General features: G+C 40.5%; 1 protein-coding gene across 1 annotated transcript in view; it reads right to left on the bottom strand.

Annotated features, from left to right (window-relative positions):
* Positions 1-17,336, bottom strand: part of slc22a31 (solute carrier family 22 member 31) — a 60,580-nt gene that overhangs the window by 2,576 nt on the left and 40,668 nt on the right. Inside the window, exon 8 of the mRNA XM_059993044.1 lies at positions 15,254-15,365. Within this exon, the coding sequence (XP_059849027.1) occupies positions 15,254-15,365 (112 nt within the window). The remainder of the gene's footprint in view (positions 1-15,253; positions 15,366-17,336) is intronic.

Genomic DNA, 17,336 nt, shown 5'->3' with positions numbered 1-17,336 from the left:
AAAGTGGATAAATCTCTGTGTCCTGACAGGATATTCCCCAGGACCTTGAGGGAAGTTTGTGTAGAAATAGCAGGAGCTCTGACAGAGATCTTTAAGATGTCATTAGAAACGGGGATTGTGCCGGAGGATTGGCGTATTACTCATGTGGTTCCATTGTTTAAAAAGGGTTCTAGAAGTAAGCCTAGCAATTATAGACCTGTCAGTTTGACATCAGTGGTGGGTAAATAAATGGAAAGTATTCTTAAAGACAGTATTAATAATTATCTGGATAGACAAGGATCTGATTAGGAGTAGCCAGCATGGATTTGTGCGTGGAAGGTCATGCTTGACAAACCTTATTGAATTTTTTTGAAGAAGTTACGAGGAATGTTGACGAGGGCAAGGCAGTGGATGAGGTCTATATGGACTTCAGCAAAGCCTTTGACAAAGTTCCACATGGAAGGTTAGTTAAGAAGGTTCAGTCATTAGGTATTAATGCTGGAGTAATAAAATGGATTCAACAGTGGTTAGACGGGAGATGCCAGAGAGTAGTGGTGGATAATTGTTTATCGGTATGGAGGCCGGTGACTAGCGGGGTGCCTCAGGGATCTGTTTTGGGCCCAATGTTGTTTGTAATATACATAAATGATCTGGATGATGGGGTGGTAAATTGGATTAGTAAGTATGCCGATGATACTAAGGTAGGAGGTGTTGTGGATAATGAGGTGGGTTTTCAAAGCTTGCAGGGAGATTTATGCCGGTTAGAAGAATGGGCTGAACATTGGCAGATGGAGTTTAATGCTGAGAAGTGTGAGGTTCTACATTTTGGCAGGAATAATCCAAATAGAACATACAGGGTAAATGGTAGGGCATTGAGGAATGCAGAGGAACAGAGAGATCTAGGAATAACAGTGCATAGTTCCCTGAAGGTGGAGTCTCATGTAGATAGGGTGGTGAAGAAGGCTTTTGGAACGCTGGCCTTTATAAATCAAAGCATTGAGTACAGAAGTTGGGATGTGATGTTAAAATTGTACAAGGCATTGGTAAGGCCAAATTTGGAATATTGTGCACAGTTCTGGTCACCAAATTATAGGAAAGATATCAATAAATTAGAGAGAGTGCAGAGATGATTTACTAGGATGTTACCTGGGTTTCAGCACTTAAGTTACAGAGAAAGGCTGAACAAGTTAGGTCTCTATTCATTGGAGCGTAGAAGGTTGAGGGGGGATTTGATTGAGGTATTTAAAATTTTGAGAGGGATAGATAGAGTTGACGTGAATAGGCTGTTTCCATTGAGAGTAGGGGAGATTCAAACGAGAGGACATGATTTGAGAGTTAGGGGGCAGAAGTTTAAGGGAAACACGAGGAGGTATTTCTTTACTCAGAGAGTGATAGCTGTGTGGAATGAGCTTCCTGTAGAAGTAGTAGAGGCCAGTTCAGTTGTGTCATTTAAGGTAAAATTGGATAGGGATATGCACAGGAAAGGAGTGGAGGGTTATGGGCTGAGTGCGGGTAGGTGGGACTAGGTGAGATTAAGAGTTCGGCGCGGACTAGGAGGGCCGAGATGGCCTGTTTCCATGCTGTGATTGTTATAAGGTTAACATTACATAAAGTAAATTTTGAGAATTAATGTCTAAACAAAAAGCTGCTAAGATATTGACATTGGACATTTTGGATGAAATAATCATTTCTGTTTAACTCAAACTTGTTCCCAGGACCATTGAAGTTGAATTTTATGAAGTTCCAAAATTTGGAAAAAATCAATATTCACTTCAACAAATCTATTAATACTTTCTCTTAACACCATTCCACCAACTTTGTCTGGGAAATATGTGCAACAATCTTCTCCCACAAAATACATTTTTCAAGAAAATTAACCCATTAGCACAATACTTAGATTTGCATATAAAGGCACATAAAATGCTTTACAGATACTACTCTGTGATTTTTATAAATGACCTGGATGAGGAAATGGAGGGATGGGTTAGTAAATTTGCTGATGACACAAAGGTTGGGGGTATTGTGGATAGTGTGGAGGGCTGTCAGAAGTTACAGTGGGACATATATAGGAGGCAAAACTGGGCTGAGAAGTGGCAGATGGGAGTTCAACCCAGATAAATGTGAGATGGTTCATTTTGGTAGGTCAAATATGATGGCAGAATATAGTGCTAATGGCAAGACTCTTGGCAGTGTGGAGGATCAGAGGGATCTTGAGGTCCGAGTCCATAAGACTACTCAAAGCTGCTATGCAGGTTGTCTCTGTGGTTAAGAAGGCATATGGTGCTTTGGCCATCACTCGTGAGATTTAGTTTAAGAGCCAAGAGGTAACGTTGCAGCTATTTAGGACCCTGGTCAGACCCCCCTTGGAGCACTGTGCTCAATTCTGGTCGCCTCACTACAGGAAGGACATGGAAACCATAGAAAGTATGCAAAGGAGATTTACAAGAATGTTGTCTGGATTGGGGAGCATGCCTTATGAGAATAGGTTGAGTGAACTCGGTCTTTTCTCCTTAGAGTGACAGAGGATGAGTGGTGACCTGAGAGAGATGTACAAGATAATGAGAGGCGTTGATGTTGTGGATAGTCAAAGGCTTTTTCCCCAGGGCTGAAATGGCTAGTTTGAGAGGGCATAGTTTTAAGGTGCTTGGAAGTAGATACAGAGGAGATGTCAGGGCAAGTTGTTGTTTTTTTTTAAAAAAAAACGCAGAGAGTGGTGAGTATGTGGAATGGGCTGCTGGTGGCGGTAGTGGAGGTGGAAATGTTAGGGTCTTTTTAAAAAATTTTTTTTATTAGTTTTTCAAAACATTTTACAAATTAAAAACCCCAAATCCCAATGAGGAACATTAAAACAGTGCAAAATTAAGCATACAATAACAATATGTTACAAAGGAAGAGAATTTAGCAAAAAAAAAAGCACCTAAATTAAAGACAAGTAAGCTTAGTGTCCTCCCCAAGCCCCACAACACAAGAAAAAACAACAGCAACTCCAGACCAACCACAACACAATATAGAGAGTATAAGTCAGGACAGCCAAGCTCCCAGACTGTGAATACACTCAGCAACAGAGGATAATAATGCCTTCTACCAGAAAAAAAACGGAGCTGAAAGCAAGGGACCGAAGAGAAAAAAAAACCCTAGTCAAGAGGAAGGTTATGAAAGTACTCGATAAAAGGTCCCCAGACCTTATGGAACTTTAGATCCGAATTGAGAACTGAATAATGAATTTTTTCGAGGTCCAAACAGGCCATGATGTCGTTAAGCCATTGAGTATGAGTGGGCGGGGCAGCATCTCTCCACCTGAGGAGGATCAAGCGTCTAGCCAGAAGAGAGGCAAAGGATAGTATTCAGCATTTGGTCGGACCCAGACATAAATCTATCTCGCCCCAAAAACCGAACAGAGCAATTAAGGGGTTTGGTTCTAGGTGCTGATTCAGAATACACGATAACATAGTGAAGTCATCTTTCCAGAATTTCTCCAAGCTAGGACAGAACCAGTACATATGGATGAGAGAGGCCACGCCCCTTTTGCATTTATCACAGAGCGGACTAACGCTAGGGTAGAATCGAGATAGTTTAGATTTAGACATATGGGCTCTATGAACAATCTTAAACTGTAAAAGGCAGTGGCGAGCACAAAGAGAGGTTGAGTTAACCGATTTGAGAACTGAATCCCAGCTCTCCTCAGATAAGGAGATATTTAAATCCTGCTCCCAGGCCATTTTGATTTTATCCATGGGGGCCCGTCGTAAGGCCGCTAGTTTATCTCGGATGATTGATATTAAGCCTTTACCTAGTGGATTCATGGAGAGAAATATGTCCATAGCATTTTTCGCAGGCATTTCAGGGAAGTTAGGAATTAAAGGAGCAATAAAGTGTCGGATTTGGAGATATCTGAAAAAATGAGCATTGGGCAGATTGAACTTAACAGAGAGCTGCTGAAAAGAAGCAAAGCGATTATCAATGAAAAGATCTTGAAAACGTCCAATGCCCTTCCTATACCAAACCTGGAATGCTGAATCGTATGTAGTAGGTAAAAAAAAGGTGATTATGAACAATAGAGCTGGAAACGGAAAGCCCCTGGAAACCATAGGATTTCCTGATCTGAGCCCATATACGCAAAGTGTGTCTAACAAGAGGATTAGCTATTGATCTGGGCAGACTACTAGGGAGTGCAGAGATAGATAATTCTTTGGTGGAGCTCAGCTCCATCGCCACCCAGTTAGGGCACTTGGGTTGGCCATGGAAGAAAGACCAGAAGGTAGCACAACGTATATTAGCTGCCAAATAATATAAACGAAAGTTAGGTAAAGCCATGCCACCCTCTTTTTTAGATTTTTGGAGATGGATTTTATTAATTCGAGAGCGCTTATTCTGCCACAGATATGACAAAATAATAAGAGTCTAAGGAATCAAAAAAAGATTTAGGAATAAAAATTGGGATAGATTGAAATAGGTATAAAAATTTGGGGAGAACATACATTTTAACAACATTAATACGACCTACCAAAGACATAGATAGAGGTGACCATTGCACCAGACTCTGTTTTATAACATATGAAAGGTTGGCAAAGTGTTCATGAAAGAGATCTTTAAACTTCCTTGTGACTGTAATTCCAAGATAAGTAAATTGATTATGGACTACCTTAAAAGGGAGATCATGAAATGTAAGTTCTTGTGCTTCTTTATTAATTGGGAGAAGTTGTTAGGGTCTTTTAACAGACTCCTGGATCGGTACATGGAGCTTAGAAAAATTGAGGGCTATGGGTAAGCCTAGGTAGCTCTAAGTAAGGACATGTTGGGCACAGATTTGTGCGGTGAAGGGTCTGTATTGTGCTATAGGTTTTCTATGTTTCTAAAATCAAATGCCCACATTTTATGGGATTATTCTCCTGATCCAAAATAGTTAACCATGAAAACTTAAGCAATACATACAGCTGTGGAAAATTATTAGAGAACAACCTTGTATTATATTAGTCAGTGCTATGAGAGTTGAAAGATAAATTACAACTCATATAAACCTTGCCAAACTGTTTACCTTGTAAGCCAGCATCACAGGCCTACTCTAAAACAAGGACACTAACATGTGGCATGTAGAAAGGCCAGTACCGATGGCTAACAGAAACTGATTATTCAGTTGCCCATGCAAGAAAAACAAAAGAGGATAAACAGCAGTTTAATCTGAGACATTTACCTGGTAGGTTGAAGTTAAACCTGGTAACTACTCAGATAAGTGATGGTTTGTGACTAGAATGGTTTAAATTATTTACAGGTAAAGTACTTATGCTACTTGTCAAAGATGAAACAAAGTTATTTGGGGAAAAGTGATCATCTGTCTGCTTATAGATAAGAAAATCTAACATCTGTAAGTGGACTGAAAGGTTGAAAATTCTGTCTACAATCAACACAATATCATTATTGTCAAACAAGTCAACAACTAATTTCAGCTCAGTGAGGTTCTTATCTACTATTACAATTAATTATGAATCCAGGATGTGGAAGCCAGCACATTCCAATAAAGGTGACAGTAAGGAAAAGATGGCCTGTGGCACATTATTTCCAAAATGTTTGCTTTTGTGCTTCCAATTTGCTACAATTTAATTGACAGACTAAAAGATTTTAAATAGAGAATGTAACAGCACGGGACAGGCCCACAATCTTTTAACATACTCGAAGATAATCCAACCTTTCCCACCTATATAGCCCACCATTTTTAAAAAAATCATCCATGTGCCTATCTAAGAGCTTCTTAAATGGCCCCAATATATTTCCTCTACTATTAAGTTTTGAAACTCCAAAAGCTAATTAAAAGAAAATCACGGGAGCCAGAGATACTTCATTTTACTTTTTTTTAAGGTGCACATATATAACAAGGTCGCGTAATGACATCTAACATTCATGTACTTCATATATATAACCCATAATGAATTATGTAAACAAAGAATCAAACAATAAAATTGACATTTTACTCAAATATTAAATATACTGCACTCTTCCGTGCCATTAAGGAATGCATCCAAATTAAACACAGAATACTATATAATATAGTATAATACTATATATAGACATTGACAACATAAATTTTAAATTGTCCCATTCAGACCTAAAGATTTAATCACTGTGAAGGATTTCTTACTCTTGTAGAATAACATCTTTCCTGACAAGGGGATCACTCTGCTTGGTATTTGAGACTTGTTATTGTGAATATCAGGTTCCAGAGCCTCCTCTGAGGTGGTTATAGGAGTTGACTCTGGAACTGCAGAAAGTGGTTCTGACAGCTCTGGACACCTTACTTCTCCTACGAATTGACGCTGCTCTCTTCAACTGATTGATGTGTCGTCTCCAGATGACATAAGGCACAATCTCCACTGTGTAGCAGAGTGGTTCAGTTGTCCTTAATCTTTCCAAGAACCCACTTTTAATCACTTTTGTAGTCCCTCACCAGGTCTGCTTGTCCAGGAGTGATATATCGAATCTCCTTGTTTGAGAAGCCCTCATTTGATTCAGCTGTGTGTCCTACATACTCCTGATTGGGATTGAGGAATTGAGAGCTGACCCAAAATTAGCATAGCTGTTGGTTGAGGATTGTGCCACACTGCAAGGTGCAAGAAGGAAATTGGAAAGCTTCTCATTCACTGTTAGTGCAGTGGGTTCTGCTGACATTGCATTCTTTAGACTCTGAACAAACCTTGCTACCAAGCTTTTGCAGTTGGAAAAGTACAATGCAGATGTAATATGTCTTATTCCATTCATTATCAGGAATAACTGACAACAAACTGTGTTTCATTGTCACTGACTAAGTGTTCTGGAACACCGGTCCTTCAGAAGAGGCTTCTGAACACATCAACATCGTGTGGGATTGTAGTGCAGACTATTGGGAACAGTTCCAACCACATTGTAGCTACATCCACTGCTAAGAAATTTGTGCCCATAACAAAATCCATATGAATTCTCTGTCAGCACAATGCAGGCCATTCCCTGGGATGGAGAGGCATTGCTCTTGGCATCTTCTGGATGTGCTGGCATCCCAAACAGTGCATAGAAAGCTACTCAGTCTGTTGATCTCTCCCAGCCACCAGACAAAGCTTCAAGCCAATGATTTAATTTCCACACCTAGATGACTAGCATGTCACTCCTCCAACACTTTAGTTCTCAGCTTGGATGGTACAACAACTTTCCATCAGTAATGAGGGTAAACTGGTTGAAGTGTTTTACACCCCAGACTCAAGGCCTCTGTTGATCCATGTGTAACTTTTCTCTGCATTATTAAGGGAATAAGTTAATCAGTCTGATGGCCTGGCGGAAGAAGCTGTCCCAGAGCCTGTTGGTCCTGGCTTTTATGCTGTGGTACTGTTTCCCCGATGGTAGCAGCTCGAATACATTGTGGTTGGGCTGACTAAGGTCCCCAATGATCCTATGGGCCTTTTTCACACACCCATCTTTGTAAATACGTCAAATCATGGGAAGTTCACAACTACAGATGCACTGGGCTGTCCACACCACTCTCTCTGCAGAATCCTGCAATTAAGGGAGGTACTGTTCCCATCCCAGACAGTGATGCAGCCAGTCAGGATGCTCTCAGTTGTGCCCAAGTAGAAAGTTCTTAGGATTTGGGGACCCATACCAAACTTCCTCAGCCATCTGAGATGAAAGAGGCACTGTTATGCCTTTTTCACCACACAACTGGTGTGTACAGTCCACATGAGATCGTCTGTGATGTGGATGCTGAGGAACTCAGACCATAGGATATAGGAGCAGAAGTTGGCCATTTGGCCCATCGAGTCTGCTCCACCATTTAATCATGGGCTGATCCAATTCCTCCAGTCATCTGCCTTCACCAGATTAAAGCTGTTTACCCTTTCAACCCCAGATCCATTGATGTCAATAGGGGTTAGCCTGTCTCCATTCCTCCTGTAATCCACAACCAGCTCCTTTGCTTTTGCAACATTGAGGAAGAGGTTGTTTTCTTGACACCACTGTGTCAGAGAGATAACTTCTTCCCTATAGGCCACCTTGTTATTGTTTGAGATTAGGCCAATCAATGTAGTGTTGTTGGCAAAGTTAATTAGCAGATTAGAGGTGTGGGTGGCGACACAGTCATGGGTATACAGGAAGTAAAGGAGGGGACTTAGTACACAGCCCTGAGGGGCTCCTGCGTTAAGAGTTAGAGGTGAGGGAGCCCACCCTTACCATCTGTCGGTGATCTGACAGGAAGTCCAGAATCCAGCTGCACAAGGCAGGGTCAAGGCCGAGGTCTCTAAGCTTCTTGTCGAGCCTGGATAGAACTATGGTGTTGAATGCTGAACTGTAGTCCAAGAACAGCATTCTCACATAAGCATCCTTCTCCAGATGTACAAGGACAGTATGTAGAGCAGTGGCTACTGTGTCATCTGTTGATCAGTTGTGTCGGCGAATTGTTGGGGATCCAGTTTAGGTGGTAGCAAGCTGCAGATGTAATCATTGACCAGCCTCTTAAAGTATTTGCTTATTATTGAGGTGAGTGTGACAGGATGCCAGTCATTCCGGCATGTTACCTTGGTCTTTTTTGAATAATTTGAAGCAGGAGGGCTTCACAGGGAGAGGGAGAGGTAAAAACTGCCAGTAAATACACCATATAACCATATAACAATCGCAGCACGGAAACAGGCCAGCTTGGCCCTCCTAGTCTGTGCCGAACTCTTAATCTCACCTAGTCCCACCTACCCACATTCAGCCCATAACCCTCCACTCCTTTCCTGTCCATATACCTATCCAATTTTACCTTAAATGACACAACTGAACTGGACACTACTACTTCTACAGGAAGCTCATTCCACACAGCTATCTCTCTCCGAGTAAAGAAATACCCCCTTGTGTTTCCCTTAAACTTCTGCCCCCTAACTCTCAAATCATGTCCTCTCGTTTGAATCTTCCCTACTCTCAATGGAAACAGCCTATTCACGTCAACTCTATCTATCCCTCTCAAAATTTTAAATAACTCAATCAAATCCCCCCTCAACCTTCTACGCTCCAATGAATAGAGACCTAACTTGTTCAACCTTTCTCTGTAATTTAAGTGCTGAAACCCAGGTAACATCCTAGTAAATCGTCTCTGCACTCTCTCTAATTTATTGATACCTTTCCTATAATTCGGTGACCAGAACTGTACACAATATTCCAAATTTGGCCTTACCAATGCCTTGTACAATTTTAACATTACATCCCAATTTCTGTACTCAATGCTTTGATTTATAAAGGCCAGCGTTCCAAAAGCCTTCTTCACCACCCTATCTACATGAGACTCCACCTTCAGGGAACTATGCACTGTTATTCCTAGATCTCTCTGTTCCACTGCATTCCTCAATGCCCTACCATTTACCCTGTATGTTCTATTTGGATTATTCCTGCCAAAACGTAGAACCTCACACTTCTCAGCATTAAACTCCGTCTGCCAACATTCAGCCCATTCTTCTAACCGGCATAAATCTCCCTGCAAGCTTTGAAAACCCACCTCATTATCCACAACACCTCCTACCTTAGTATCATCGGCATACTTACTAATCCAATTTACCACCCCATCATCCAGATCATTTATGTATATTACAAACAACACTGGGCCCAAAACAGATCCCTGAGGCACACCGCTAGTCACCGGCCTCCATACCGATAAACAATTATCCACCACTACTCTCTGGCATCTCCCATCTAGCCACTGTTGAATCCATTTTATTACTCCAGCATTAATACCTAACGACTGAACCTTCTTAACTAACCTTCCATGTGGAACTTTGTCAAAGGCCTTGCTGAAGTCCATATAGACTACATCCACTGTCTTACCCTCGTCAACATTCCTTGTAACTTCTTCAAAAAATTCAATAAGGTTTGTCAAACATGACCTTCCACGCACAAATCCATGCTGGCTACTCCTAATCAGATCCTGTCTATCCAGATAATTATTAATACTATCTCTAAGAATACTTTCCATTAATTTACCCACCACTGATGTCAAACTGACAGGTCAATAATTGCTAGGCTTACTTCTAGAACCCTTTTTAAACAATGGAACCACATGAGCAATATGCCAATCCTCCGACTCAATACCCGTTTCTAATGACATATTAAAGATCTCCGTCAGAGCTCCTGCTATTTCTACACAAACTTCCCTCAAGGTCCTGGGGAATATCCTGTCAGGACCTGGAGATTTATCCACTTTTAAATTTCTTAAAAGTGCCAGTACTTCCACCTCTTTAATTGTCATAGGTTCCATAACTTCCTTACTTGTTTCCCACACCTTACACAATTCAATATCCTTCTCCTTGGTGAATACCGAAGAGAAGAAATCGTTCAAAATCTCTCCCATCTCCCTCTGCTCCACACATAGCTGACCACTCTGATTCTCTAAGGGGCCAATTTTATCCCTCACTATCCTCTTGCTTTTAATATAACTGTAGGAACCTTTCGGATTTACTTTCACCTTATTTGCCAAACCAACCTCATATCTTCTTTTAGCTTTTCTAATCTCTTTCTTAAGATTCCTTTTACATTCTTTATATTCCTTGAGCAATTCCTTTACTCCATGCTGCCTATATCTATTGTAGACATCCCTCTTTTTCCGAACCAAATTTCTAATATCCCTTGAAAACCATGGTGCTTTCAAACCTTTAACCTTTCCTTTCAACCTAACAGGAACATAAAGATTCTGTACCCTCATAATTTCACCCTTAAATGACCTCCATTTCTCTATTACATCTTTCCCATAAAACAACTTGACCCAATCCACTCTCTCTAAATCCCTTCGCATCTCGTCAAAGTTAGCCTTTCTCCAATCAAAAATCTCAACTCTAGGTCCAGTCCTGTCCTTCTCCATAATTATATTGAAGCTAATACTATTGTGATCACTGGACCCAAAGTGCTCCCCAACACATACATCTGTCAGCTGACCTATCACATTCCCTAACAGGAGATCCAACCCTGCCCCATCTCTAGTCGGTACTTCTATGTATTGTTGCAAAAAACTATCCTGCACACATTTCACAAACTCTAAACCATCCAGCCCTTTTACAGAATGAGCTTCCCAGTCTACGTGTGGAAAATTAAAATCTCCCACAATCACCACCTTGTATTTACTACAAATATCTGCTATCTCCTTACACATTTGCTCTTCCAACTCACGCTCCCCATTAGGTGGCCTATAATACACTCCTATCAGTGTTACTACACCTTTCCCATTCCTCAATTCCACCCAAATAGCCTCCCTAGAGGAGCTCTCTAATCTATCCTTCCAAAGCACCGCCATAAGATTTTCTCGGACAAGCAATGCAACACCTCCTCCTCTGGCCCCTCCTACTCTATCACACCTGAAGCAACTAAATCCAGGAATATTTAGTTGCCAATCACACCCTTCCTGCAACCATGTTTCACTAATAGCTACAACATCATAATTCCAGGTATCAATCCACGCTTTAAGCTCATCCACCTTTCTTACAATGCTCCTAGCATTGAAATAGATATATTTAAGATACTCTCCAACCCCTCCTCTCTTTTCATCCCTAACAATACATTTAAATTTATTATCCTTTTCTTTCTTCTCCCCTACATCTTCGGGCTGAGCACATCCCTTCTCCATCACCTGCCTTTCCTCCCTCACACACTGTCTACTTACTTGCTCTACTGGTGAACTAACCTCCTCTCCCATAGTTTCCTCAAATTGATTCCCACCCCCCCATCTTACTAGTTTAAAGTCTGCCCTGTAGCCCTAGCAAACCTCCCTGCTAGGATATTGGTCCCCCCAGGATTCAAGTGCAACCCGTCCTTCTTGAACAGGTCACGCCTGCCCCAGAAGAGGTCCCAATGATCCAGAAACTTGAATCCCTGCCCCCTGCTCCAATCCCACAGCCACGCATTCATCCTCCACCTAATTCCATTTCTACTCTCACTGTCGCGTGGCACAGGCAGTAATCCCGAGATTACAGCCCAAGATTAATCCCGAGATTACCTGCCAGTTGGGCTGTGCATATCCAGAGTACTTGCCCTGGGATGCCGTCCAGTCCTGCAGCCTTGCGACTGTCCACATCTGCGATCCTCAGCCTCAGAGATGACCAGTTTACGGGTTGTAGTGGTGGCTTTCCTTGGAGGCTCAGAGTTAGCAACATCAAACTGAGCGTACAAGTGATAGAGCTCATCTGGGAGAGAGGCCGCGATGTTGACAGCACCACTATGTTTAGCTTTGAAGTCTGCAATGGTATGCACCCTCACCATAAGTCATGGGTGCTATGTCTGGTGTGTGCTATGTGTTAACAATGTCTTGACATTTGAGATGTTCCTTGTCAACCTGACCGGTAACAATGATGTCATCCAGGTAACACTGAATGTCTGGGCAGCCTTGCAGCACCTAGTCTGTACCTTTCTCCCAGAGTGCAGGTACAGATGCTACTCCAAAATTAAGCCTATATAGCGATCAGACTCTTTGTGAGTCTTTGTGAGAAACACTTTGGACTCTTCTTCCATCTTCCATCTCCATCTGTAGGTAGGCCTCAGCTAAGTCCACTTTGCTGAAGTGCTTCCCTCCAGAAATGTCTGCAATGATATCCTCTACCCTGGGTAGAGGGTATTGATCTACTTTCAACACTGAGTTGATGGTGACCTTAGAATCACCACAGATCCTGACAGGTCCATCCTTCTTGGCACTGCCCATGGCTCCACTTAACCTTGGAAAGAATTCCTTCAGCCTCCATGCAATCTTGCTCTCTAGCTACTTTATCATAGATGGTATAATGAACCAGATGGGCTTTGTAAAACTTGGGTATGGCATTTTCATTTAACACCATTTTATCCTCGATATGCTTAGGTTTTCCAACTCCATTCTTGAACATTGCTTTGGCATCATCCAGTACCTTTCTTGATTTGCTTTCAGTTGACTCTATTGCAGGGGATTTAGCATGCAAATTGTGGCTGGATTTCCAATCAATTTGGAGCTGTCTTAGCCAATCACTGCCCAACAACGCTGGTCCTTCTGATTTTACCACAGTGTGGTTTGTTGGTCGTTGCATTTCACTGTTACAAATGTTGCTTCCATATGAGGTGTCTTTTCTCCAGTATAAGTTCTTAGCTGGGTATTTGCAGGCTTCAGTTCAGTATCTTTGAAATGCCATTCAAACTCATTTTGTAGAATGACCGAAACAGCCGAGCCAGTGTCCAGTTCCATTTTAATTAATTTGCTATTCGCTTCTGGTGTAAGCCGAGTATTGCTCGTCTCTTGCTAGTTTCCATATTGTAAATCTTAATGCTACCTAGACCTGTGTTACTCTCATCATAATCAGATTCTTCATCGACATGCAGATTTTTGAAACTGCAATTTGACTTTTTATCTTTTTCCCTTCCCTGTGCAGTCCATTTATTTTTGTCTGTCTGACATACTCTTTTATGTGTCCTACTTTGTTGCATTTTCTGCAAAGTTTCACCTTTAAACTTGCACTGTTCTGGTGTATGCAAGTCCCTGCCACAATGAGGTAACACAATTTGTTCAGCTGGGCAGATTTTTGTTTAGAGACTGCAATTTTGTTCACTCACTTTCATTGCTGACTGCAACTCAATTACGTCCCTGGCTGAGGTTTCCATTGATACAGTGATTTCAGCTGCTCTTTTAAATAGGAGTTGTGCTTCGGTTAGGAACCATTTTTAAATGCTTTCTTGTAAGATTCCATAAACTAAACAATATCTCCATGTATCATTAAGCCCGTTACTGGACTGACAATGCTTGGACAGTCTCGTTAATTCAGCTGTGTACGCTGAAATGGGCTCCCCTTCCTTTTGATTCCACTTATAAAACCTAAGGTTTTCTGCAATCAACAAAGGTTCTTGCATTACTTTCACAATATCAGAAAAGCTCATTTTTGTTGGTTAGTCAAACCTCTAAGCAAACTGTACACTTCTCCTCCTATTACACTCAGTAGCACTGGCATTTGTTTTTCTTTGGCTATTTCATTTGCTTCAAAATACTGCTCAATCCATTCAGTATACAATATCCAATTATTTGTAGTGCACTCAAACACTGTTTCTGATATATCCGTCCATTTATCATCATTTAGTACTCACTGTTTATTAACTCGCAAATTTTGTTCATTTTCTGCTTTTTTTTAAAAAAAACTCTGACAGCCATCTCCCCTTGCAAATAAAACATGTTGCGCTTCAACAGGTCCTGAGTTCTATTTAAAACTTCCTCAATGCCACTGTTTTGTTTTCTAACTCCAAAAACTAATGAAAAGAAAAACACAGGAACCAGGGATAACATGCCTGCTTCATTTTACTTTACTGAGGCATGCACATATGAGGTGGTGATGTTATGACCTATGCCATTCACATGTTTCTTATACAACCTGTAACAAATTATGTAAACAAAGAATGATTAAATATATTTACAGTATTACTGAAATATTAAATACATGACATCAATCACCTCCTTGGCAGTGCATTCCACACATCCACTACACTGTAAAAAAAAAACTGACTTCCCTCCTATATTCTCCTCCAATCACCTTATAATTATGCCCCCCTTTGGACTTCTGTCTCTGAATTACTGGTGTATATACTGGCCCAGATATCTGCTCTAATAGGATGATGATGAGAGGCATTGATTATATGGATAGTCTTTTTCCCAGAGCTGAAATGGCTAGCACGAGAGGGCACAGTTTTAAGGTGCTTGGAAGTAGGTACAGAGGAAATATCAGGGGTAAGTTTGTTGTTTTTTTTAAAAAAACGCAGAGAGCGGTAAGTGCAAGGAACGGACTGCCAGTGACGGTGGTGGAGGCAGATACGATAGACTTCTGGACAAGTATATGGAGCTCAGAAAAATAGAGGGCTATGGGTAACCCTAAGTAATTTCTCAGGTAAGGATATGTTCGGCACAGCCTGATGGGCCAAAGAGCCTGTATTGTGCTGTAGGTTTTCTATGTTTCTAATACTTGGAAGTCTCCAATTTTCCCCATAAAGAGGGACAGCAAAAACACAAGAAAATAGTATGTTGCAATAGTTTTCATATTCTTAAGAATTAAGATCTACAGCATTAAAAAATAAATAGCTTTCAGACCGAATTTAAAATATTCCGCTAAAGACCATGCAAATTACTTACACATTTTTATTGTGACTTTCCAAGTATTTGCCACGCTGAAATGAATTATTATGTTGGAGCAAATTCATACAAATTCAGGGTCTCACATTTAGTTACGTGATTGAGAAAGTTCATAACTTAGACAATATAAGAAACCATTATAAAATTAACATTGCAAAATTTTATACATACCTAACAACTGTTGGGACCACCTCACTAGCAAAAAATATACTCAATATACTAACAGAAAAAGCTGATACAAGGCCTAGGATGGAAAGAGCCAGATGAACAGCTTTATGCAAGTCTGAAAATAAAACACACTTGTTAGTATGATACATTAGATCAAATAATTTCTGACAAATAGTATCTGAGAAAATTATACATGTAGATATAAAATAGAATTGGTAATATGTTATTACTAAGTTTTACTCTTGCATGCTGTGTATTAAACACTACAATCTGTATCTCAGATGAAAGAAGCAATTAAGAACAAATACTCAAGAAAAAAAGACAGGATAGAAGGCTTGCACCACCATGGAATTGAGTCCTGGAATTTTTTTTTTTTATTTCCTAAAACTTTCCTGGACAAATCCCCATATAACTCAGTGCCCAAAGATCTATTGCAATTGCTTCTGAATGTACTCAGGTTTTTGAACACCCACTAACCAAATGAATTTCCTATCTCCATCTTAACCAACTTCATATACTATGTCCTCCATTCGTAAACTAACCAATAGACCAGATGAAGATTCTCGGCCTGAAATGTCAAGTCTTTATTCCTTTTCATAGATGCTGCCTGACCTGCTAAATTCCTCAAGCATATTTGTATGCGCGCGCTATGCTGGATTTCTAGCATTTCCAGAATCTTGTGTTAACCAATGGTTACTGCTTTTCCATATCTTCCCTGTCAAAGTTAAGAGTACTATGTATTTTAACTAGATTTCTCACATTCTTTTATCTCCCAAGTATCTCCAACCATCCCCTTTATCACCTCTGGCTTGTGTGCAATTAGAGTTCCACACATAAATACTTTTAGAAGCCATTTGATTGTACCATTTCTGCTATGTTAAGGAATTAAAGAAAAATTAGATGTAACATCTGCCATTGATCTTGGAATGGTAAAGTGATTCCTGATCCAGTAGATGTCATTTTTACAAACACAAGGGATCTGGTACTTAAATTTGAAGAACTATCCCACAGGCTACTCTAGCCACAGCCTGATATTATTGCATTCAAAAATCAGACTCCACAGACAATGTGCTTGATTCACAACCACTCGAGCTGTCCTTTGCCAAATTAGGGGAGCACAGGGCTTTGTAGATATTAGGAGTTGCTGCTCATGTCCTCATCATTGATTTTTGATCCATGAAGTCTCAAGGCGCTAAGTAAAATACATGCACAGAAACTTAAATAAATTAACACCAACCATCCTCCCCCAGCTGATGAATTTGTTACCCAATTTGAATAAAATCGAGAAGAGAAAAAAAGTTGCTGGAGGAACTTAGTGGATTATTTGTGGAGGAAAATGGACTGTTAGCATCTTGATTGGAAGTAGACCTTTCAATTGAACTGAACAGTCTGGCAGCTCATTTTTTTTCCCTTCAGATTCCAGCATCTGCAGTCTGAACATAGCTACAAAAATTATTGAGTGGAAGACTTAATATCCACTATTAAGTATAATCAAATTATGCTGCACGGCTTTATGGCTCTAATCAACATGAGGAATAAACCTACTCGGCATCATCCTCAACAGTCTCTCTGTGGCAGATGTATTTGATCATGACAACAAAGTACCACCTTCTGACCTTCTACCATCATGTTGAATAGCAATAAAATTGTGTTTAAATGGTAAAGACTCAGCAGATCTAACAGCTAAAAACTGGGCATATCTAAGATTTCAAATTACATATGCTACTGATAGCATGGTGGACCATCAGAAACACAATATGCAATTTGCAACCTTATCATCTTCAATCCATCTTTACAACCAGGCTAAGCAATTTATTCTGTTCCACAGAAAAGCATTTTGGGTGTACCTAAAATGAGGTGAAACTCTAGCACAAGATGGATACAAACGTAGCAGACAACTAAGTGATCTCACAACCAAATGGATCAGATCAAAGGTCCTCAGCCCTACCTCATCTAGCCAAAGACAGCAAAGAACAATTAAACAACAGAGGGCTGAGGCTCGAAAAAGCTCACATCTTCAGTGATGGCAGAACCCTTACAACATATAAAGCCAAAGCACATGCAACCATGTTTAGCCAAAAAGTGA

Source organism: Hypanus sabinus, chromosome 17, assembly GCF_030144855.1.
Source record: "Hypanus sabinus isolate sHypSab1 chromosome 17, sHypSab1.hap1, whole genome shotgun sequence".
In the NCBI taxonomy this organism is placed as follows: Eukaryota; Metazoa; Chordata; class Chondrichthyes; order Myliobatiformes; family Dasyatidae; genus Hypanus; species Hypanus sabinus.
This window is presented reverse-complemented; position numbering and strand designations above follow the sequence as displayed.